Source organism: Ambystoma mexicanum, chromosome 2p, assembly GCF_040938575.1.
Source record: "Ambystoma mexicanum isolate Mex_15411 chromosome 2p, UKY_AmexF1_1, whole genome shotgun sequence".
Lineage (NCBI taxonomy): Eukaryota > Metazoa > Chordata > Amphibia > Caudata > Ambystomatidae > Ambystoma > Ambystoma mexicanum.
Genome location: NC_090923.1, coordinates 197,884,430 through 197,909,361, shown reverse-complemented (window position 1 = coordinate 197,909,361; position 24,932 = coordinate 197,884,430). Strand labels below are relative to the sequence as shown.

General features: G+C 47.3%; 1 protein-coding gene across 1 annotated transcript in view; it reads left to right on the top strand.

Annotated features, from left to right (window-relative positions):
- The window catches only part of LOC138566342 (protein SSUH2 homolog), a 274,538-nt gene that overhangs the window by 199,413 nt on the left and 50,193 nt on the right, over window positions 1–24,932 (top strand). The window contains exon 11 of the mRNA XM_069643487.1: window positions 922–1,011. Coding sequence (XP_069499588.1) covers window positions 922–1,011 — 90 coding nt within the window. The remainder of the gene's footprint in view (window positions 1–921; window positions 1,012–24,932) is intronic.

The window sequence follows — 24,932 nt, the reverse complement described above, 5'->3', positions numbered from 1 at the left end:
CTTGCTGGCAGGTGTTGTGGCCTGCCAGGGGGCCTTGCTGATAGGTGTTGTGAACTGCCGGGGGGCCTTGCTGTCAGGTGTTGTGGACTCCCAGGGGTCCTTGCCTGCAGATGTGGACTGCTGGGGTCCTTGCTGGCAGATGTTGTGGACAGCCAGGGGTCCTTGCCCGCAGATGATGTGGACTGCCGGGGGGCATTGCTGGCAAGTGTTGTGGACTGCGGGGGGGCCTTTCTGGCAGGTGTTGGTTGGAGCTGGGGCTGCTGGCCAGCATGTGTTTCCTGGTAGTGCAGGGCTGTACAGAAGATGCTGTGACATGCTCGGGTCTTGCCGTGGAGGTGGCTGGCTCCTGCCTAGAGGCGGTTGTTTCGCGGCAGTGCTGTGCAGCAGTGGACCAGGGTGTGGTGGCATGTTCACCCTCACTGTCAGATGATGTGTCTGTGGAGGACAGTGAGGCCAGGCATTAGTAATAGGTGTTAATCCATCTGACATACATCGATGCTAGTACATTCAGAGTCATGTGCATTGTCATGGACATGGTGGAGGGCCTGGCATGGTGCACACATGAATGTGTGGGGAATGCAGTGTGGAAGCATCCTTGTGGTGCGGCCATGGAGTGTGCAGTGTCTGTTGGCTGGTGTACTGGTGTCTAGTGGCTTGGGTGTTGTGGAGTATTACACAGTTGCCCACTACCTTATAACTTTAGAGACCTACACTCTGTCAATCTGCCAGGATGATGAGCCATGTGGCACTATACAGGAAGTATTAAACCATGTGAAATGCAGACTTCACACTATGAGATATGCAGTGGATGATTGGGGCCTTGTTGGAACGTGAGACGTGAAGATTTAGCTGTACATTGTCTTTCAACGCATTATTCGAGGTATGTCGGCGTTGAGCTCAGTTTATCATTCTCTTTTTCAGGTGTGGTTCCTGTGTTTGGGGTAAGACCACCTGTATGATCTGCACTGGAAGTGGGAAACTGCACTACTACAAGCAAATGAAAGTAATATGGTAGGTGGACAACAGGCTGACATAGGTTGCATGGGCTCTTTGCTTGCCTTCAGGCCATCAGTCAGTATGGAGATGTAATAGGTAGGGTGTTTGAATCATTGATTGTTTTGCCTCACACGTCCATACCATCTTGGCCTGTTCATTTTTCAGCTAAGGAATGGAGGCTCTGATGATTAATTGAACATTAATGCTCTGATATCCCTAGATTCAAGATGCTATCTTTACAAATTATGGAAAACGTTGCCTTCTGATCACAGGCTAAGTGTCAGGCCCGTTTGTTTATTAAGTAATCAGAAAAGGTACCTTAGGGAAACCTTTGCATACGAGGCATACCTTCTTGAACATAAACCATATGGAAACAGCAGCTAGTATAGAGTACCCACATGTGAAGCCATTTGAATTGAAGGCCTAATATATGGTGGGCTCACACATTATGTGCAACCAACAGTCAGTCAACATGCCTCATGCATATGTGTGACGGGGCGACCCACCACAAATAACCACGCTGACTCTGGTAGCAAGTTCAAGGGTGTTTATTGAGACTTTACAAATATGTTGGGCAAAGGGATCTTGGGTAGTTCTCAGGACTTAGTGGAATTTGCAGGAATTGGTGCTAGTGCTGTCCCTCTCTCTCTCACCTACCCCAGCCTTTACCCTCCTCCCCAAACCATGTGTCCTTACCGAGTGTTAGTGCTATCAATCGATGCAACCTGTTGTCCTCACTCGTTCTGGGGCTAAGTCTGTCTTTCTGAAGCTGTAGGCTAACTATCTCATTTGGGGTCTTCTAGCTTTCCCTGACCTATCCTGCTTAGTAGTCTTATGGAGTTAGGGATGGTGCCTTCTTTCACCCGGTCTGACTCTTAGTTCTCTCAAGTCCACTTGTACCTGTTCCTTGACTTATAGTGGTCTCTACAGATGTTCTACTCCCACCATTCTACTGTCCCTCTGATCTCGAACGCTGCCTTTCCACCTCCACCCTTTGATCTAACTCCTCTACCTTAACAACTCTATCACTTCTTACTAGCGCTACCTCCTGCTACCACTCACATTCCTTGCCTCTTGTTATTCTTCTGTTATAATCTTCCTCTGCTCCTACCAGGACTCCTGTTATCCCACTCCCTCCTGCTACAACCACCATTCTGCTACCACTCCTATCTCTCGCCTCCACTACTCCCTCTCTGAAATAACTACCACTCACTTAGACTTACTGCTTTCCACTACCTCTTACTGCCACCACCACTCTACTACTCACAAAGCATATACCCCCTCTGCCACAACTACTGCCCTGCTACTCCTACTACTTCTATTCCTCACATTCCCCACTCACTCATAAATATTCTACAGACCCCCCTATCTCCAATAGCTTCTGCACTCTGTTCACTCTCGCCTACTCTGGTCTCTCGGACGTCGTCCACCAACTCCTGTCCTCACCCAACTAACTCACACGCATGCATACTTATATACTCCACCACCTCCCAGGATTGGCCCCTTACCTCATCCAATGACTTACCTTCCTTTAGGGGGTGTGACAGGGGAGGGGTTTTAGGAGGCTTAATAAGGGTTTGTAAGCCTCACCCTCTCCCATGACCCTTGCACCAACATGGACCTTCATGGGGTCCTGGCCTTTGTGGGCTTTTTTCTAATAAAATGTCCCTGTTGGCATAGTGGGTGATGGGGGAGGCCTTTCTAGTGGCATTTATTCAAAAAATACAAATTCCCTGGTGGCCCAGCAGGGCCCATACTCACACAGACTCCAGCAGACATGGTCTGCCAGAGCAGTGCCAGTGTTGTGGTTGTAGCAGCACCAGTGGTGCCACGTACAGCATTGCTGGGTCCTCCAGGGCTGGTGGTGCTGCATTTGTGGCACCCCTTGCATAGATGAAGACATCCGTTGCACGGTCTCTGGCATCTCATCGCACTGCAGCGCTGCTCCCACTATGTGGAGTTTTTCCTGTCCCCGCCACCTACATTCTTCAGGTAAGGAGGGGTTAGAGGGGGTATGCCCTCACTCCGGCACCCGTCAGAGTGTTGGTTTGGGGCAGACTCCCTCCACCCACTTGACAGGGCCTGAAAGCAGGTTTTGTCACACATGATATGATATGATACGATGTGGCATTTATAAAATGCCGGTACACAAGTGTTTCCAGGTGCAAGATATTCCAGCATAGAAAGTGTTACAGATGTCAAGATATTCTATTAGATATGTTGTCAGAGATAATCCACAGATGCATCAAGTATCTCAGCAGGAAATATTGGAACATGTTCCTTCGTGACAATGGATCATCACTGAATCAAAATGAATGCCAGGATTTTTTATTTTTGATGCCAGGAAAGGATGTTCTGCTGTAATGAGAGTGAGATTTACAGCATGTCAAAAAGATACCGGTGCTTGCTTAAGTGTTTCTGTATGTCTCACGTTCATAGTAAAAACTAAAACTTGATTCAGATTTCAAAAACATAATTAATTGAGAATAGTCAATAAGATTGGGTACGCTTCTCCCCTGATTGGGTTCTCCTTCTCTCAACATATTGCTCTCACTTCTCACACCTGTCGCTATCACCTCTTCAATATTCGTAAAATCCGTCCCTCTCTCACCTTCCATGCTACCAAACTCCTAATCTCCTCCCTCATCTTCTCCCGCCTCTTCTACTGCTCATCTGTACTCTTTGGACTACCTACTTCTCATCTTGCCCCCCTCAAATCCATCTACCACTCTGCTGTGCATACCCTCTGTCTCCTTACCTCCCACGACTCCATCTCTACTTCCCTTGGCTGGCTTCCATTTCACTCCCAACTTAAATTTCACTTTCTCTGCCGTGTCTTCAAATCTCTCCATGGTCTCGCTCCCCCTTATCTCTCCTCCCTTCTCTCTTTCTACTCCCCCTCCTGTTCCCTTTGGTCCGCTGACCATTTCCTTCTCACTGTACCTCCGTCCCCCTGTGCCTCCTCCCGTTTCCGCTCCTTCCAACTCCTAGCGCCTCTGCACTGGAACTCCCTTCCTCTTGCAATCCGCTCTACCCCCACCTTCACCTCTTTCCGCACTTCCCTTAAATCTCTCCTCATCCATTCTCCTCCTTGAAACCCCTTCTTCCTTCTTCTTTCTGCATTCCCTCCCCCCTTATTCTTTCCCCTTGACTATCACCCTCCCCTCCCATGCCTCCCCACTCTCACCCTTCCCCTTCCCTCCTCCTACTCATCACCACCCCTCCCCCTACCCAGTCCTACTCCTCTATTCTCCCTATCTCCTTCAGTTAATTGCTCTTCTCACTGTTTTGTTGATTGATTTATATTGTAATTTTGCTTCCGTTATATTGTTTATGTTTTTATGTATTAAGTTGTTCCACTGTACAGCGCTTTGGCGTAAGGCGCTCTATAATTCAATAAATACAAATACAAATACAAATCTCACTGAAATGAAACATGTAAGCATGAGTATCAGTTTTATTGTACTTCCAGATGTATGTGTAAGTCGTGAGTAAGATAGACACCAGCTGCATTTCCCATTCTAATTGTAACAGCAGGGTGGATCTGGAACCACGTGCCATGATTGTTCTGTTCTGGAATGGCTGGATTCAATAAACACCATAACACACCTTCCCTCCTTCACGGAATCCCAGTAAACTCACTCCGTTCCACACTAATCCTGGTATCTGGTTTTCGCCACCATGCCTTTGTTCCACCCTCTTCCATCTTCAGTGACTATTACATCCCTCTCACCACTAACTCCCTTCAGCACTCATTCTGGTTACTTAACTTGCACCATTTCCCCTTCCTGAAAATCCTCCCTCAGCACATTCTTGAGTTTATCATACCCTGCCTTCATCCTTTCCGCTTTGTCCTGCATCACTCACTTTAAACTTTGCTCGTATCACTCAACAAAGCATGAGTTCCCTACTCATGGAGGACAGGCCGCGGTGTATGGCTTCCTCCTACATAGTACTTCTAACAGGACCAGCCCCATAGTGGCCTCTGCTGCATGTACTTAGGCTACAGTGATAGCAGTGACACCAATGCTCTGGCCTTAGCCAACACCATTGAGGCCTTAGGCTTCAATCAATGCATACTGAGCTCTACTCATAACAAAGGCCGAATTCTAGACTGGTTGGTCGAATGCAACTGTCACATTACTATCACCTCCAATGTGTAAAAGTACGGTGGTCGGATCACAATATCATCTCCTTCAGCAATGCCACGGCAACTCAACCACAGACCACCGCAGCCTTCCTGCCTGCTATGCTTACTAGAAAATCTAGGAATATCACTCCAGCACGCATCCTGCCTTTATTAACTGACCTCACTGGCCCTCAATCTGCCTCAAGTAATCCAAACTTATTGGTCGAGACCTACAATATATCCCTACTATAGGCCTTAGATTCCATAGCCCCACTGGGAACACGAAAAGCCAAACCACAGTCCCATCTCAACACATGGTTCACACATGCCCTCAAAATGTCCTGCTCAAATAAACGTGCTGCCGAAAATGCTTGAGGAATGACACTACAGCCTCCAATAGAACACACTTGACTACGTTCACAAAAGACTACAAACGGGCCATAATTGAACAAAAAGCTCCACATACAATGCCTCAAATGACAATGCCAAATCATCAACCAGAGAGCTCTTCAATATATTAAGGGAATTCTAATCTCCCGCACCCCAGCCTCAAAACTGTATAAAGGATATTATTTGGTGTACTGTTAGGGAGAATTCTCAAAAATGGGTTAATTCCCTCCACATTAGAGACCCCCAGCAACTTTGCTGGATTTTGAGGACTTGATTTTTTTACCTGTAGAGAGTGTGACCCTTTTTTCCCACTCTCTCATGTATTATAATACACAGTGTTTCTTTTTGGTTGTGGAGTCTAACTAACTACATAGGCATCATCTTTTAGTGCAGTGCCACAGGGAAGTCTTCCAGATTTCCCAAGGTTTAAATACCTTCTCTGGGATCAGGGCAGTAATGTGAAATGGTCTTTACTTAGCATTGTACTTGCTAGACCCAGCACACCCTATCTTACAATAGAGTGCTGGGGGGATGGGTCACTTAGTATCCCGTGTGCCTATATGCTCATGTAACATTTTTTATGTTACCTTTTCCTCAATTGACTGGCTGGTGGCAGTGGTTTTGTTTTGAACTGCCCAGGTTTACATTTACTGCAACCATTCGCGGACCCAGGAAAGGTCCTTCTAGAGAGTTACTCTACGGGCCAAACCAGGTTTGGTCTCCTTGTTCATTTCGTTTTTGGTGGGGTTTCTGAGAGAAACCCGCCTCTGGTGCCTGAGGGTCTGGGTAGGCAGGAATTGATGGAGGTGCCCAAAACTCCCTGTGCTTAGTCTCATAGGAGACCCAAAAGCACTCTGTGGTATTTAGCTGGCTGACTGTCCGGCAAGGACAGCCACCCTGCTGGCTGAGTGACAGCTAGGCTGGAATGAATGGGAGAGAACTGAATAAAAGGTGAGTCTTTTGGCTTGGAAGGCAGAGTCGACCACTGGACGAAGGAACCGAAGAAGAGTTTGAAGAGGTCGTCTGCTGCAACTCCTGGACCGTTGGTTTGCCCGGTGAAGCTCTGCTGCAGTGACTACTTGCCAAGTTTGCATCGACAGAGAAGTCCTGCAAGGACGACTTCTCCCTTTGAGTTGGTGGGACCAATCAACTCCCAAGCAAGCCACCTGGACACCCATCTCGGAGCTTGTTGAATTTAGTCAGAGTTTATGCAGGAACCGTAGAGACAGGGAGAGGGACACCAGATTGTGTGCGTTGCTTGCGAGCTGGCCTAAATCTTTTGGAAGATCCTCCGGACTCCCACGAAGCAGGTCTGACCAAGCCTGACAACCCTCAGTCAAGTGCGGGACCCCAGATGTGAGGAAAGTCCACCTTGACAGCCAGGAACTGCGCTTATTGCTATTTGCTGTACCGCAAGGAGCTGAAAAACGAAACAGCCACTGAAAGTAAAGTTTGCCGGTTGCCAGTTTTGACAGTACTGGTGTAGTGCTAGGAGTCCCCTGACATTCTCCCTCTTGTTCCCACGACTGAGGCCCAGGAATAGTGAGATCCGCAGAGCTGCACAGGAACAGAAGTCTTCAACTGCATCTTTTCTGCTTTACCAAGGTACTGTAAAATAAGTCTAAGAAAACTTACCTCTTACTGTGGACGTGCTTGTAACTTCTACAACTCACAAGTCTAATCAGCTTGTGGCCCTACATTTGATTCTTCTTTTTATCAAAGACTCCTAAGAACTTGTGCAAATACTTTTCCATTTGCTTACCTGAAGTGCTGCATCCTATACAAAGACTTTTGGCCATTGACTTTGGTTTAGCCTATTTGAATTGAATGACTCTTCTAAGTGCTATCTGAAAGTATTTGCCCTGCTTATGAAAATGTGTAATTTCTTTCCTTTTACCAACGTTTTAAGAGTGTTCTGAATGCCAACAGTAAGATATTAATGTCCCCAGCACCCTTGTTACTGAAGTCACCTGTGGGTGTAGGTTGTGTCTGTGGGCCATTCCAAAAGGGTCTTGTCTGATTCAGAAACTCAGAGTGTACAGTATTGAAGTATATTTGTGTGCTACTATTCTATTGCTCCCTTCTGAAGAAGGTTTTATTTTATAACTGACTGATGAATAAAGTATTCATTGTTTATGCAAGTAACCTTGAGTGTAAGAGTTTATTTGAATACCTGTAACTGTGAATCTTTGTATAACTCCACTACTGCTCACATTTCCCTTCTTGAGATAAGCCCGGCTGCTCAACACGCTACCAAAACTGTGTAGTACAAGCTTATACCAAAGGTTGGGTTGCCTATTCCTGTAGTCATAGTTGCTTGTACTGTTCCCAGAGGGTACTGCATTCACACTTTTACTAACATGTACAAACATTCAAACTGTCCTTCAGGACAAAATAGCTTTACTCCAAGAAAAGAAAAGAAAACCATTCTGACCCTTATAGATGCCTCTCCTGGTCCAAGGCTTCATCCTCCCCAACTCACCAAGGCCCCCTTCAACTTTAAACCTGTCTCTGACTCGGAGGTAACAAAAATCATAAAAGACCTGAAACCTTCCAGATGCCAAGGGGATATATGCCGGGCTTTAGTCGTAAAAGTCTGTGCAGAAGCACTTGCACCATTCATTACCTCACTTATCAACTCCTCATTCTCCACCAGCTCAGTGCCAGCCAGCTTAAAAGATGCTTGGGTTCTACCTTTACTTAAGAAACCAATATTAGTTCCAAATATCCCTACTATCGCCCAATCACAACCATTCCCTTCCTCCTCAAAATCTTAGACAGAGCTGCATACCTGCAAATTGTATAAAATTCTTAAACCAATAATTTTCTAGGTCTACACCAAACAGTGTTCCAGCCGGGCCACGGTAGGGAATCAGCACTCCTAGACTTAAAAAAATCAAATGGATGCATTAAAGACACTGGCAAGATGGCCCTCCTCTTGCTGGACCTCTCTGCTGCCTTCGATTTGGTTGATCACCAAATTCTTTGTAAACACCTTGCCTCTGCAGCTAATTTCTCCATTGAGGCAATGACCTGGATTGTATCATTCCTATTTAGTATAATGACCAGAGTTTACTAACCCATAGACTCAGCCCAGCCCGCCCCAGTCACCTGCGGCATACCACAGGTCTCCTGTGTCTCGCCTACACTTTACAATGTCTTCACAAAGCCACTTTTTGATCTTTTGGACAGTCAGAGTATCTCCTACACTAACTACGCAGATGGCACATAGATTCTCTCACCCATCACAGGAGACTACTACATTGACACAAACATGCTAGGTGTGGTCTACCACACTATCCATGCCTGGATGGAGCACCATTCACTATGCCTTAATGACGACAAGAGCAAGATGTTCTTGGTCGGCCAGCAATCTCAATTAAAGAAACTTGTCAGAGCATACAAAGCATTCATTATTGACGGCTATACTATCCCAGTCTCTCAGGAAGTCAAAACCCTGGAGGTCTACTTGGACTCCAACGTGACTCTATACAAGCAAGTAAATGCAATTCCCTCCTCGGCAGCCTATACCACAAAATGAATCAATGCTTGCAGACCTTTCCTTTCATCCGACAGTTGAATCACGCTAGCAAGAGCTTTAATAGGATCTAAACTCAATTACTGCAACTCACTTTGTGTGGGCACTTGCACTCGCAATATCAGCAAGCTGCAAGTTATTCAAAACAATGCATTGAGAGCAGCCTTGAACATCCAGAGAGAACAACATATATCTGCAGTCATAAGTAAGGTGCACTGGCTGTCCATCCGTGATCGCATTTTATTAAAAAACTCTTGCTATCACCCACAAGTGCATCGCCAACAATGCCCCAAAATATCTGTCTCTAAAGTTTTTAAAATATCTATCCAACAGACCTACCCGCTCCTCCTACATGCGTCAACTCATCATACCAAGATTTAATATTCAAAGATTAGGAGTGATCAGCTTCCCGTTGATTGCGGCCAAGAATTGGAATGCCATGCAATCATCTCTAAGATCCAAACTTCCTTACTGGGCCTTCCGTAAGCATCTAAAAATATGGCTATTTGCAAAGATCATGAATCTAGATGCCACCACTAGCCTTTGCCTTGGCTACCCAAATGACTTTACCCACATGTAACAAGAAAAGTTTAATGCATTGTCGAACTGTGTTTGGTATTGTATTCTTTAATGTAACCAGCACCTTGATGCCTGAGGGCTTAGTGCGCTTAACAAATGACAAATAAATAAAAACATATATATACTCTCTGCTTTAGCACCTCTTCCTATGGCCTACTGGTACCACATGCCTTTTGCACCGCTTGCATCAATGCACAATTACATTTTTCGACTGCTCTATTTATTTCGGGGTGGTAGAGGATGGTCTTGTGGTTGGCAGCCCCCACGGATTACAGAAAAGCATATTCCAATCTAGAAGTCAACTGTACTCCATTTTCAGTCAACAATTTCTTGTAAAAACCTTCTCTTTGAAAGATTTGATCAAGAAAATTGACTACTGACATGGAATATGCCTCGTGCACTATGTCTGTGTATTCCCATTTTGGGTACAAATCCATTAATGTCAGCACATACCGTCTTCTTCCTGTGTCCACATTGAGGGGACCCAGAATGTCCAAAGCCACAACCTCCCATGGAAGACTCAGTAACTCCAGAGGCTTAAGTAGCTGAACATGGTTTCTAAGCATTTTGTCAATCTCACTACACATCCCAAACACTTCCACTATTTCCTCCACGCATACCTCCCTCCCTTTAAACCACCCCTCCCATCCCAAACAAACCCACCACTCCCAAACATCCCTCCACCCACCATCATGACCTCACCAGTAGCCCCCACCGTACCACCACACCCCCTATCCAACTCCCAAGCCAGAGGAGCCGGATGGCACTCCAAACATCAGAAAGTCTCTGTTTCTTCCATCCTCTCCCCCCACTCCCCTGCGATCATACCTCCACCCCTCTCACCCCCTTTACCTCAATGTCCACACACCCCCATCCCATCTCTGAACCTCCCACCCGGCTGCTCAGACCAACCCCCACTCTCCCCCCCTGCCCTATCCTCTCTTCGACACCAACTAACATCCCCCTCCCACCACATCCCTTCCCCTCGCTAAAAACTGCACGTCTCGCACTGGCAAGAACAGTGGTCTCATCTCCATCACCATCCGACCCCCTACCCTCTCTCACACACCGACTGCACTGAAAACCCTGAAAAGGAGAAAAAGAGCCTGGACCCCTTCTATCCCTCTCTACTCCTCACCCCTCCTTCCTCAACCCATTCCCACAATCTCGCACCCCCACCCCCACCACCAGCAACCTCCCCCCTTTCCTCGCCCCACTTCCAACCCCTCTCCCTCATTTTCTCACACAGCACCCCTGACATCCCCAGCCCCATGAGTTTCACACACAAATCCCCAGCCCCTAAACCCTCCCCGCCCTATGACGAACTGGTCACCCGCACCCGCCTTCCCAACTCTGTCCTCCTGCCACTCACATCCCTTCCACCCCCCTACTCCTCCCTTCCTTCATCGTCCAGTCTGCTACCAAAAAGAACCTGCAGTCACCCTTCCTCCTCCCTTCCCTTCCTAACCCTGACCCACACCCGCCATCCTCCCCCACCACTCCCGCATCTCGCCCCACCCCACCACTCCTGCAACTCACCCCCACCCACACCCCTACAACCTCCAGGACAACACCACACTCCGAAGTCAGATGCATCGCTTTTAATGCCCGCTCTGTAGCAAAAAACCGACACGGCATCTTTGACCTCCTCTCCTCTGACAATCCCGACCTAGTCTTTATCACAAAAACCTGGTTCTCTGACAACTTTGCCCCTGTTGCTCATGAAGCCTTTCCCCCGAATACTCCCTCATCCCACTCAACAGACCCTCAGTAGGAGGCGGAGTGGCAGTCATTTTCAAATCTCACTTCTCCATCTCACTCGTCGACTCCCAGACATGCACCCCTTCCAGAGAAACTCTCACTGCCTCCAACTTTCTCCCATAGCTTCCTAATCATCTACAGACCCCCCGTTATGACATACATTTCACAACCAACCTCTGTGACTCTATAGCCACCGTCCAAGTAATCCACCCCTCTTTGACTCTTCTAGGAGATTTCAATATCTGGATAGACATTCCGACCAACCCCATGACCCACTCATTCGTCAACTGCCTTGATGGGCTTAACCTCTCCCTTCACATGAATGGCCCAACTCATTCTAAAGGACACACTCTTGATGCCATCTTCAGCTCCCATGACCAGATACATCTAGCCCCCTCATACCTCTCATCTGGTCTGATCAATTTGTCGTCCCTTTCTCCATCCGCTCCCCGCCCCCGCACCCAGCCCTGAACCAGCCGCCCCGTCCACCGCAAATGCTGGAAGAAACTAAAAATCCTCCCTGATCTAGCCGAAGCACTGCTTCACAGACCACCAACAGCAGTCGATGGTTAAGGGATGAACCCTTAACCATCGACTGCTTCGACTCATGGTTCAATAACTTACTACTCCTGCTGACCCCCGTCCGCTCCTCCTTACGCCTTGGTCCTTATCCCAAATGGTTTACTCCTGAGCTGAAGATTGCGAAACAACTGAATAAATCCCTGGAACCCAAATGGCGCAAAAGAACAACCATTCTGAGTAGATCCACCTTCACCTTGCACCATTGACACTATAAGGCTGAAATCCAAAAACCCAAAAAAGCCCACTACAACAATCAAATTCTTAATTGTGGAATCCCCAGCAAGGAACTCCACAAAATCATTTCTGAGTTTGTCAATCCAACCTGTACCTCAGCCCAATCTACCCCATCTCAATCACTCTGCGACTCGCTCTCGTTCCACTTCTACACCACCGCTCTTGACGGAACGACTTCTCTTAACAACAAACTGGCCCTCCTCTCACCACCATAAAAACCGTCTGCCCGAAGCACCCACCCCCCCGCCCACCACCGCAACAACAACTCCACCCACCTTCGACTCCTTCAAACCAACTCCAGAGACGAATTTCTGGACCTTCTCTCTCCTCGAAAAACCCTCTGGCTCCCCCCTTCACCCATGCCCCGCCTCAGTCCTCAAAGAAATATTCTCATCCACCTGGGCAGGAGAGTATGCAAGATCCATTCTGAATGACTCCCTCAGCTCTGGAATCCTTCCCGATGCCTTCAAAATTGCACATGTTAAACCAAAAACGACTGCCCCATCTCGAATACCAGATTCCTTGCAAAACTCATTGATCGAACTGCATACTCACAACTAAATGCCTATGTCAAAGCCAACAACCTTGTGGACCCCGCCCAATCAGGCTTCAGACCACGACATGGAACCAAAACCACTCTGGCCTCAATCTGGGATGAATTTAAGATCACCGCTGACTCTGCACAATGCACTGCTCTAATCCTTCTGGACCTCTCTGCTGCGTTCAATACAATTAACCACTCAATCCTACTTGACCGACTCCACTCCCTAGGAATCCATTGAACCGCTCTGAAATGGATTGCTTCCTTCCTGAACAAAAGGAAACAAATAACCCTCTCTACTTTTGCCTCGGCCGCTCGCTCAGTCAATACCGGAGTACCACAAGGAGCATGCCTATCAGCCCTCCTATTCAACCTCTATATGTCCGCCCTCCCTGGAATCATCCACCCGCACAATATCCTGTGCAACAACTACGCCGATGATACACAAATCATCCTGTAACTCCTCAATGCAGACCCCAATTCCCAGCCCGACCTCGCTGCCTGCCTCCTTGACATCTACCGATGGATGACTACAAACCACCTTCTCCTAAACCCCACTAAAACCTAAATCCTGGTGTGTGGCAACATTGAGCTTCTTCCCCACCCTCTACCTTGGCCCCCATCCATGGGCCAACCACCCACCACCTCTCTCACAGTTAAAAACCTTGGATGCACTCTGTACTCTGACCTAACCCTCTCTCGCAAATCAACAACGTATCCAAGTCTTGTCATTACAATCTAAACATTCTCAGATACATTTTTCTGTACCTCTCCTTCCCTAATAGACTTGCTGCTTTCAGGTCTATTGTAATGTCAAGGCTAGACTATGCTAACTCCCTCTGCCTCGGAGTCCGGGCCTACCACCTTATTAAACTGCAAAGAGTGCCAAACACTGCTGCCAAAATGCTACTAGCACTGGGCTCAAGAGACCACACCTCTCCAGCTCTCAGAATGCTTCACTGGCTCCCAATTGGACGTAGGGCCACTTTCAAGACCCTGTGCCTCACTCACCATGCATTGCACAAGACCGACCCTCTATACCTGCAAGACAAGCTAAAACCTTACCCCCACCCCGCACCCTAAGATCAAGCTCTGCCCTCCTGTTAGTGATCCCAACCACCAACTCAGTCAGGCTCGGAGGATCCTCGTTCTCAGCCTTGGCCCCCACTCTGTGGAACTCGCTTCCACCTCACATCCGACATATCGAAGACTATCTGTCATTCCGCAAATTACTTAAAACATGGCTCTTTCCATAATGCCAATGACTAAGACGTGCCTGAATCGCCCAGCATGTAATGAGACTATTCTTCTGTTCAAAATCCTCTGCTCCTACCCACAGGATAGCATATGATGGAATGGATGGAGCGAATCGAGTGGACGGATGACGTGGCTGGGATGGATGGAGGGGACGGACGGGATGGACAGGTTGGATGAGATGGATTAATGGAGTGGATGGAATGACGCAGTGGATAGAGTAGATGGAATGGGTAGAGTGGATGGAATGGGCAGAGCGGACATGGAATGGGTGGAATGGACATGGAACCGATAAGCGTAGATAAAACAGAAGGAGTGGATGAAACAGACGGAGTAGATGAAATGGACAGAGTAGACGAAACGGACAGAGTGGATGAAACGGACAGAGTGGATGAAACAGACGGAGTGGATGAAACAGATGGAGTGATGGAGCGTTTGGAGCGAACAGGTTAGAGTGGATGGAATTGACTGGAACGGACTGAGTGGATGGAATTGTAATGCTCACCTGACTCCCACGGAGGCGCAGGCCTGGTTTGGAGTGCTGTTGCCTCTTCTATGGTGAAGGCAGGACTCGGAAGATGGACTGGACCGGACCTTCAAATCTGGCTTGTCTGACTCGCAGAAATATTCTTCTGTGTGTGAAAAGGGAGTATTAACAATCTGCGGGATAATGTGTAAGCCTCCCACTCCCTTCTCACCCTCCACTAAACCCTTCTGCGATTCCCCGTGAAGTCTCACCTTAGGGTCTGAAAGGACGAGCTCTCCATCCTGCTTCTGATGCAGGAGCGCGTTGTAATCCAGTTACTTCACTGGATCATGGATTGTAGAGAGTTCAAGTCTGCTTGACCTTCCCGGTAAAGTTCTGTGAGAATTATGTTTATAAGTATGAGCCCGAAATAATAATTGTCCGTTGTCTCTATTTCAGGTGCAGAACAAAGATTCCGAGATGAGCAATGGAACCGACGAAGGAAACTCAGGTGAGTTGTTTGATGAGAGGTTCCTTTAGTGTCCTTGCATTAATGCACTAATGCTTGTGTCTTTTTTCCCCATAGGGGCCGGGGTTCCGAAATGCTGGAGATATGGCACCGACCCGAAGTGAAAGGTGCAGTTCCAGTAGATATCAGGTAAGTCTTTAATGAGCGTTCAGGTAATGTCTTAGCATTCGCTCACTAACGCTGATGTCTCTTTTTCCCCTTAGGGGCCGGGGTCTGGAAATGCCAGGATGCGGCACCGACCCGAAATGAAGTGGGAATGACCCAACAGGTAAGTCTTATTAAGGTTTTCTTATTCTCTTCCCAAACTCACCTTTGTTCTTGTCTTTTTCTCCCTAGGCGCTGAAATGTGGTTGCGGATCCAGATGGTCGCTGATGAACATGGAGGCGCCTAGTAAAGGTGAGTGGAATGCAGCGCTGCAGCGATCGATGCGATGTGCTTTTAAAATGAATGTCTTCCTTTTCAGGATCGTCGGCGAAATGTCTCCGGAATGCGGATTTAGCAGGTAAGGACTCTTCTTTCTCCTATTCTCTTCTCTTCTCCCTTTGCAGGTGTTCCAGGATGCTGGCGGGCGTGGCAGAAGTCAGGATGCAGGAGCAGACACGGTCAGCGTCCAGCTGCTAGATGCAGAACAACGCGAAGCGTGAGTTGCTGCTTGGGCGTGGCTTAAATATCCTTCGAAGTAGTTCCAGGTATGTATCCTTCCTCTCAGGTATGTATTCTTCCTCTGGCCACACCCGTGTTGTTAAGTAGTCCCCAAAGATAAAGTAGTCCCATTCAGGCCTCTAGATGGCCCGGATGTTGCAGCATGGTCTGCATCAGGTAAGTTTACACCAAGCACCTTTAAACACAAAGTCATCTTTTATGAGCCTGGCGCCTATGGCGCCAGGACTGTTGTCCAATATGAGCCTGGCGCCAAAGGCGCCAGGACTGAGTCCAAAGGGCCCCTACTTGGGGCTGCTGAGACTTCCCTCGGGGACATGATGTCTGCCTCTGGGGTAGCTGGGCCTGGTCTGGCTCATTGGAGGTAGGCATCATGACAGGAATGGATGAAACGGACAGAGTGGATGAAACGGATGAAATCGATGAAACGGATGGAGCGGATAAAATGTATGGAGTTGATAAAATGGATGGAGTGGATGAAAGGGATAGAGTGGATGAAACGGATGGAGTGGATGAAACAGATGAAATGGATGGAGTGGATGAAGTGGATGAAACAGATGGAGTGGATGAAATGGATGAAACAGATGGATTGGATGAAACAGATGGAGTAGATGGAAAGGATGGAACGGACGAAGTGGATGGAACGGACAGAGTGGATGGAACGGACAGCATGGATGGAACGGACAGCATGGATGGAATGGACAGCGTGGATGGAACGGACAGAGTGGGTGGAGTGTATGGAGTAGATGGAGCAGATGGGATGAGTAGATGGGATGGAATGGATGGAGTGGATGGGATGGAGTAGATGGATGGAGTGGATAGATGGGAGGATGAGTTGGATGGAGGGATGGATGGGATGGATGAATAGGATGGATGGATGTGATGGATGAAGTACGATGAGGTGGATAAAATGGAGGGACGAGGGTGGATGTGACGTTTGGAGTAGATGGAATAACGCAGTGAATATACTGGATGGATCGGGTAGAGTGAATAGAACAGGAAGAATGGATGTGGAACAGGTGGAATGAACATGGAACCGATACACTGGCTGAATCAGACAGAGTGGTCGAAACAGACAGAGTTGACGAAACAGACGGAGTGGATGAAATGGATGGAATGGATGAAATGGACGGAGTGGATGGAACGGACAGAGTGGATGGAATGGACAGAGTGGATGGAGCAGATGGAGCGGATGGAACGGACGGAGCAGATGGAACGGATGGAGTGGATGGGATGGAGTGGATGGATCGGATGTAGTGGATGGAACAGATGGAACGGATGGAGTGGATGGAACGGATGAAGTGGACAGAACGGATGGAGTGGACGGAATGAATGGAGTGGATGGAATCGATGAAGTGGAAAGGAATGGATGGAGCGGATGGAACGAATGTCATGGATGGAGCGGATGGAACGGATGGAGTGAATGGAGTGGATGGAACAGACAGAGCAAATGGAACTGACTGAGTGGATGAAGCGGATGGAATGGAAAAAGCGGACAGAACAGATGGAATGGATGGAATGGACGGAGCGGATAGAACAGATGGAATGGATGGAACCGACGGAACAGATAGAGTGTATGGAGCAGACGGAACAGATGGAGTGGATGGAGTGGATGGACTAAATGGTATGGATGGAACGGATGGAGTGGATGGAACGGATGGAGTGGATGGAATGGATGGAGCAGATGGAACGGATGGAGTAGATGGACAGATGGAGTGGATGGGATGGAGTGGATGGAGCGGATTGAGTGGATGGAACAGATGGAATGGACGGAGTGGATGGAACGGATGGTGTAGATAGAGCAGATGGAGTAGATAGAACAGATGCAGTGGATAGAACGGATGGAGTGGACAGAACAGATGGAGTCGGCAGAACGGATGGACTGGATGGAACGGATGGAGTGGATGGAGTGGATGGAACAGATGGAGTGAATGGAGCGGATGGAGTAAATGGAACAGACAGAGTCGACGAAGCAGATGGAACAGACAAAGCGGATAGAACAGATGGAATGGATAGAACCAACGGAACAGATAGAGTGTATGGAGCAGACGGAACAGATGGAGTGGATGGAGTGGATGGACTAAATGGTATGGATGGAACGGATGTAGTGGATGGAACGGATGGAGTGGATGGAATGGATGGAGCAGATGGAACGGATGGAGTAGATGGACAGATGGAGTGGATGGGATGGAGTGGATGGAACGGATTGAGTGGATGGAACAGATGGAATGGACGGAGTGGATGGAACGGATGGTGTAGATGAGCAGATGGAGTAGATAGAACAGATGCAGTGGATAGAACGGATGGAGTGGACAGAACAGATGGAGTCGGCAGAACGGATGGAGTGGACGGAATGGATGGAGTGGACGGAACGGATGGAGTGGATGTAACGGATGAAGCGGAAGGAATGGAGGAAGCAGAAGGAACGGATGGAGCGGATTGAACAGATGGAGTGGGTGGAACTAATGTTATGGATGGAGCGGATGGAACGGATGGAGTGAATGGAGTGGATGGAACAGATGGAGTGAATGGTGCGGATGGAGTAAATGGAACAGACAGAGTGGACGAAGCAGATGGAACAGACAAAGCGGATAGAACAGATGGAATGGAAGGAATGGACAGAGCGGATAGAACAGATGGAGTGGATGGAACCAATGGAACAGATGGAACTGATAGAGCGTATGGAGTGGACGGAACAGATCGAGTGGATGGAGTGGTCAGAGCGGATGGAACGGATGGGACGGATGGGATGGATGGAATGGATGGAGCGGATTGAGTGGATGGAACTGATGGGGTGGATAGATCAGACATAGTGTATGGAACTGATGGAGTGGATGGAATGGATGTTATGGATGGAGTAGATGGAACGGATGGAGTGGATGGAACAGAAGGTGTGGATGGAACGGATGGTGTGGATAGAACAGATGGTGTGGATGTTACGGATGGTGTGGATGTTACGGATGGTGTGGATGTTTCAATGGTGTGGATGGTCTAGATTTTATGGATGGTGCGAATGTTACGGATGGTGAAGATGTTACAGATGTTACGGATGGTGTGGATGTTACGGATGGTGTGGGTGTTACGGATAGTGTGGATGTTATGGATAGTGTGGATGTTACGGATGCTGCAGATGTTACGGATGGTGCAGATGTTACGGATGGTGCAGATGTTACGGATGGTGCGGATGTTAGGATGGTGTGGATGTTACAGATTGGTGTGGATGTTATGGATTGGCGTGGACGTTATGGATTGGCGTGGACGTTACAGATGGCGTTGATGTTACAGATGGTGTGGATATTATGGACGGTGTGGATGTTACGGACAGTGTGGATGTTACGAACGATGTAGATGTTACAAACAGTGTGGATGTTACGGATTGGTGTAGATGTTACGGATTGGTGTAGATTTTACAGAATTGTGCAGATTTTACAGATGGTGTGGATGTTACGGATGGTGTGGATGTTGCGGGTGGTGTGGATGTCGCAGATGTCGTAGATGGTGCGGATCGTGTGGATGGTAGGTATGTTGCGGATGTAGCAGATAGTGCAGATGTAGCAGATGGTGCGGCTGTATCGGATGGTACGAACGGAGGCAGCCCCAGCTCCCCATGTTGTCGCCATATACCTGTATCCCCTATGTATGCTATCCTCTTGTATCCCCATATATAGCTGTGTCATATATACATATCAGTTGAGCGTGAAACGCGTTGTGGGTGGGCCGTTTACCGGGCGTCCTGCCTCTGTCTGTCTTGCTGTTTCCCCAGTCTCCCCCCCCTTTTTTTGCTCTGCACACACCGTGCAGGTTATTGTTATTATTAAAATAATTTTTACATTCTTCACATATTGTGTGAGCATTGTGCATTCTTTCTGGGGGTCCTCTCCCCTTTTGGGATTGTGGGACCCTTCTGGATCCATGCTGAGTGCGGTCCGCCTTTCTTCCTTCAGTTTCTCTGATATATATATATACCTATATCCACACTGCCGCTATATATCTGTGTTAGGCATAATTATATGCAGTACCCTTTGGGAACACCACACACAATTAAGACTGCAAGTGATAGTACAATGTCACCTTTGGTACAAGCCTGTACTACACAGTTAAAGTGGTAGCAGTAGCGGAGCAGCCAGACTAATCTCAAGAGTAAGAGAGCAGTATCAAATAGTTACACAAAGGACAACAATTACTATGATTCAGGCAAACACTGACTCAAGGTTTTCAAGTAAAAAATATACATTTATTTCACTCTTCAGTTGTATAACATTACACTATTATAAGCAGTATAAAAATCACACTCTTAATACACCACACCACTTCCCTTAAATTACAGACAAGTTAAGCTCACAAAATGAAGTGGGAGCAAAATGACAGTCCAGCAATTTAAAAGGGAGGGAAAGACAAAAGTTAACAAAAATGGATCCACACCAACAGGTAAGTACTCAGGGCAAGCGAACAAGAGAGTCTACAATGATAATATCAGATAGAAAAGGCTTAGGGCCAAAGTCAATGGTTCAAAAGTCTTTTGCTCAAGATAATACAGTTCAGGGTAGTTCGCGGTAAAGTTTGTGGCACGGTTTTCGGACCAGGTTGGTTGGTAGAAAGTTAGTTCAAAGAGAAGAGAAGGACAAGCCCTCGGATTGGAGAAAGATTTCAAACACTTTCACCGCGGCTGAACGAAACGCAAAACCAGATTTGCACAGTACCTTAAAAACGGAGAGGGAACTGTAGCTAAGGCAGAAGTTCCTGGTAGTTCCTGGAGGCTCATGGTTCCTGAAGCGACTGTCGGACTGATCAGAAGTAGGAAGACTGGAGAGTCATGCGCTACCCAGGGAAGAAACCAGCAGCAGAGCAAAGCAACAAATAAAAGGAGCGCTCCTTAAATCCCAAGCAGGGTCCGACCTTCCTGGCTATCTGGCCCACTGTAGCTCTGTGCAGCGAATTCGACCAGAGGAGAGGTCCTGGCTTGCAGTTTGGGTGAACTAGTTGGTCCCACCAGCTCAAGGGAAGAAGTTTCCTGGAGGATCTTCTCTGTTGTCGGATTGTGGAGATTCGGACCTGCAGCAGGGCTTCACCCGGCGGTCCAGTCATTGTAGGGGTCCTCTTCTTCCAGTTCCTCAATAATACTTTCGTTCCAGTGGCGACTCTGCTCTTCCAGTCCCAGAGACTTGCTTTTTATGCAGTTTTCCCCCATTCATACAGCCTGACTGTCAATCACACAGCAGGGTGGCTGGCCTGGCAAGGCCAGTCCCCTTAGCCAATCAGACAGGAGTGCGACTTGGGTTACCAAGGGAACCTATGACAGGGGTCCTAAAACCCCTCCTTCGCATCCTGCCTACCAAGACTCTCAGGCACCTAAAGGAGGGCTTCTATGTGGAAGCCTGCGGAAAAGCGATGAACAAAGGGACCTAACCTGGTTTGGCCCGCAGAGTAAAACACGAGAAAGACTTTAACAAAAAGAAATAGTGAATAAACCCGGCCGGAGCGAAAATAAAATGTATTTGGTCAAGCAGGTTTATGTTTGAGGTTTATATGATAGCCTAAAACATTAACTTGTTTATGTAAGATAATAGCGGTAGAAAAGTTATGGTAGATACCACTGCCACCAGCCAAGTATTAATGTAAAGCGAGTGAAACAATGTCCCAAGAGCCACAGACAAAAAAGGATAAGAATTAACCCTTTCCAATACTCCATGGAAGATGGGGTGTACTTGGTCTGTGGTTAAAGTCACTAAATAAAGTTAATGGCAACTTTATTTTCTGGGGGACAGTAGTCAGCCCCAGAATATGGAGTCGGTGGGAAGTCTAAAAGACAACCCTGTGTCACTGCACTGAAGGTGCTGTGTAACACACATGGAAGAATATGGTGCCCTGGAGTAGGTGAGGCTCCAGTGCCCAAGATCACACTAAAAGTAGAAACACACATCGTAAAACACATGTAAGAGTGGGAAAAAAGACTCACACTCTTACCAGGTGAAAAAAATAAATCCTAGAAATCCAGCAAAGCTGCTGAGGGACTCAGTAGGTAAGGGAAATTAACCATTTATGAGAATTTTCCCTAACAATCTGTATGTCGCTAGGTACGTCCCCACCGTCCTGCTTACTTGCCTGGTATCAGGCGCTGTTACTGAAAACCACCATACCACACCACTACGCTTACTCTCTACTATACATCATCATTCAACTAGAACACAGCTATACCCCTGTTAATTTGGCCTAGCTGTTCACATACGAACACGACTGATCTTCAACATGAATTGATCTGACACGTTATATTTATTGGCCAGCTCCCTAAGGCTGGTGACAAATCCCTCTGCAGACTCTCATTCAGCCTGCTCACTTATCCCAAAGTAGTACCTCTCTAGAATCAAGCTCATCTTCTTTTTTAAGTGCATATTCATTTATTGAAGCATAGCTTCATATGCATTAAGTGTCTCCCCCACTCCAGCAAGTAAGCGTTATTATCAGTTGTATTGTACTTCCAGATGCATATATATCCCATGGGTAAGAGAGAAAGCTAGTAGCAGTGCCCTCCTCCTGCTCCTTGCACCAAATGCTCAACACTCCCTTACCATTCTAATCATAACAGCAGGCTGGATCTGGAACAACCTGTCATGATTGTTCTATTCTGGAATGGCTGAAGTCAGTACACCACATAACAGGTATTTCCCCTCTTTTGGACATATGCATATCCATAGTGTGACATTGATGAGCTTCGTGAAAAGTTTGTTGACACTAGTGAACTGGACTGCCTTTTGAGTTCACGGATAACCAGTAACAATACTGAAATGGCCCATATCTGACCCATTCTGTTGTACTCCTATAAAGCCTCTTGCCCCTTATCTTCTTAAGCCTCTAAGAACTTTCAACACAATCAACTATCCACCTCAGCTTGCAATGCTATCATTGTGTATGGACATTACTCATTTTATTTAGCTGGTTCACCTCTAGCCTCACTGACAGATGATATGCCACATGATATGATATGATATGGCATTTATAATGCCCCTATACACAAGTGTTTCAAGGCACGACGAGGCAAGGGAGGGGAACAAAAGGAGGATGGACAACAATCCTACTAGTCCAGGTGTCATTCAGATCGCGCAACTGCGTGGGAAGGGGGAAGGGAAAGTGCAGTACATGGGAATAGATAATAACAATAAGTAAAATAACGGCCAGCTTGTGGCAAGTGCATGGGTAAGTGCGGACTTCAGCTAGCAAGGGCTGGTAGGGGGACTGCAGGGATGCAGAACAGTCCCCAAGTGCTGGGGTTGCCAGGTGGGCAGTCCAGGTGTGTGACGCTGGTGTGGGAGGGACCTGGGCCCGGGATCAGAGGGTGTCCAGGTAGCCAGTGCAATACCGGTTACAGCCAGGAGGTCAGCAGAGGAGATGAGGAGAGAAAGCAGAAGCAAAGAGAAAGGTTTTGAGGTGCTTCCGGAACCAGAGATGGTTCTCCTTAAGTTTAAGGGAGGCAGGGAGGCTGTTCCAGATGGAGGTACCAGTCGAGGAAAATCATCTACCACCAACTCGTTGCTTGGAGAAGCGACTGACCCTGAGGGAGTTGGAGGCAGATGATCGAAGACCTTGAGAAGGAAGATATTTAGGCAGAGAGAGTTAAAGGTATTGAGGCCCAAGAACCCAGAAGGCCTTGTGGACGATGCAGAGGATTTTGAACTTAATCCTTGCAGCCACTGGGAGCCAGTGCAGAGATTTCAGTCCTGGAGAAATTCGATCCCTTGGCTTGAGGCCAAGGACAAGTCTCGCAGTCCTGTTCTGGATGAGTTGCAGAGGGCGGAGAGTAGAAGCAGGCAGATTTAGAAAGAAGCTGTTGCAATAGTCCAGCCTAGAGAGAAATAGAGCTCTGGAGACAGTGAGCTTCTGGGGGAAGGAGAGGAAAGGAAGAATACCCCTGACAATACCTCTGAGGACTCATTAAAATCAGTACTCCATAACAATGTCACATGAATAAATCACATTGGTTATTACTGGGGATGCTATTATCCAAGCAGAATTTCACAGTCCACCAGGATGGCAAGGACACACATCAGTGCCTCAAGGTATTACGCACATTCACCACCTCAACTTGCTTGGCCACCATCTACATTTCAAACTGTCTACAGTATTCATTAGGTCATATAAAATGTATGTGCCAGGAAGACATTCTTGTAACCTCATGCCCACTTCTTCAATTGATCTTAATGTGACTTTCATTCACTGACCATCTCGAGTGACACATTGTGACAAGAGATATTTCTCCATCACCTATGTTTCCACCAAGCACCTTTTTCAAGTACTATCTTGCAGATATTGTGCCCCAGTTACAAGCCATAGGATACATGATCACCTGCCACACTGGAAGGAAATAACTGAATCAATAAGTGATTCTGTATCTCCTTTCATTCTGTAATCAATTATTGACATCTGGATTAAGTTCCCTTCTTGCAGAGCATCTAATCCACCTTTCTGGAAACACCCTATAATTGCCCACACAATATTTAAATCAAACTCATATTCAAGGACATGTAGGTTGAATCAGGGCAATGGACATGCAAACAACAGCACAATAATTTGTGGGATTCATAGTATAAAGTACAAATTTGCATACAAGTCCTCCTAACTTCACAAGATGAGGGTGCACCAAGTTTCTCTGATTCATAAGATGTTCAAATATTGTGGTGCAGATGGTTAAGTCTGCTTTGTCGCAAAGAGACACAAAAAACAACTTGATTCATTTGACACACATTTATTTCGAATGCTCATCCAAATTCACACTATATTTGAGCAACAAAAAGGTACCTGCACTAGTTCACAATGGCATTATTTTATTAATAATAAATGACAAATTTGTAAGCTAGTCCTTTGGTGCGGAGACATCAGCTCATGCTCCTAAAATGTCCCCACATTCAAAGAAAACATGCACAGTTCAATCTCTAGCCCAGACCTTATTGGTGAATTAGTTCCTAAGGCAGACCACAAAATGACAAAGAATTTCAATGCATTCACAGAGAGGACTCAGTGTATCAGGGAAAGGCTATCTGATGAATCTGATGATGTCATCACTCCTTTTCCCAGAGGTAGCCTCTCCTCATGTGGCCAAGGCATGGTAGCCGCTAGCTGATCTTGACCCTGGTGGCAGCTATTTGAGGGAGGATTACATGAGGGGAGGCGACCCGCAGGGGGAAAGCCCAGCAACATCAGATGAGACATGGTATCCCCCTTTCCCTTTTAGGGATGCCCCTTCCATTCCTCATGCCTTAATGGCATGCTTTGATTACTCC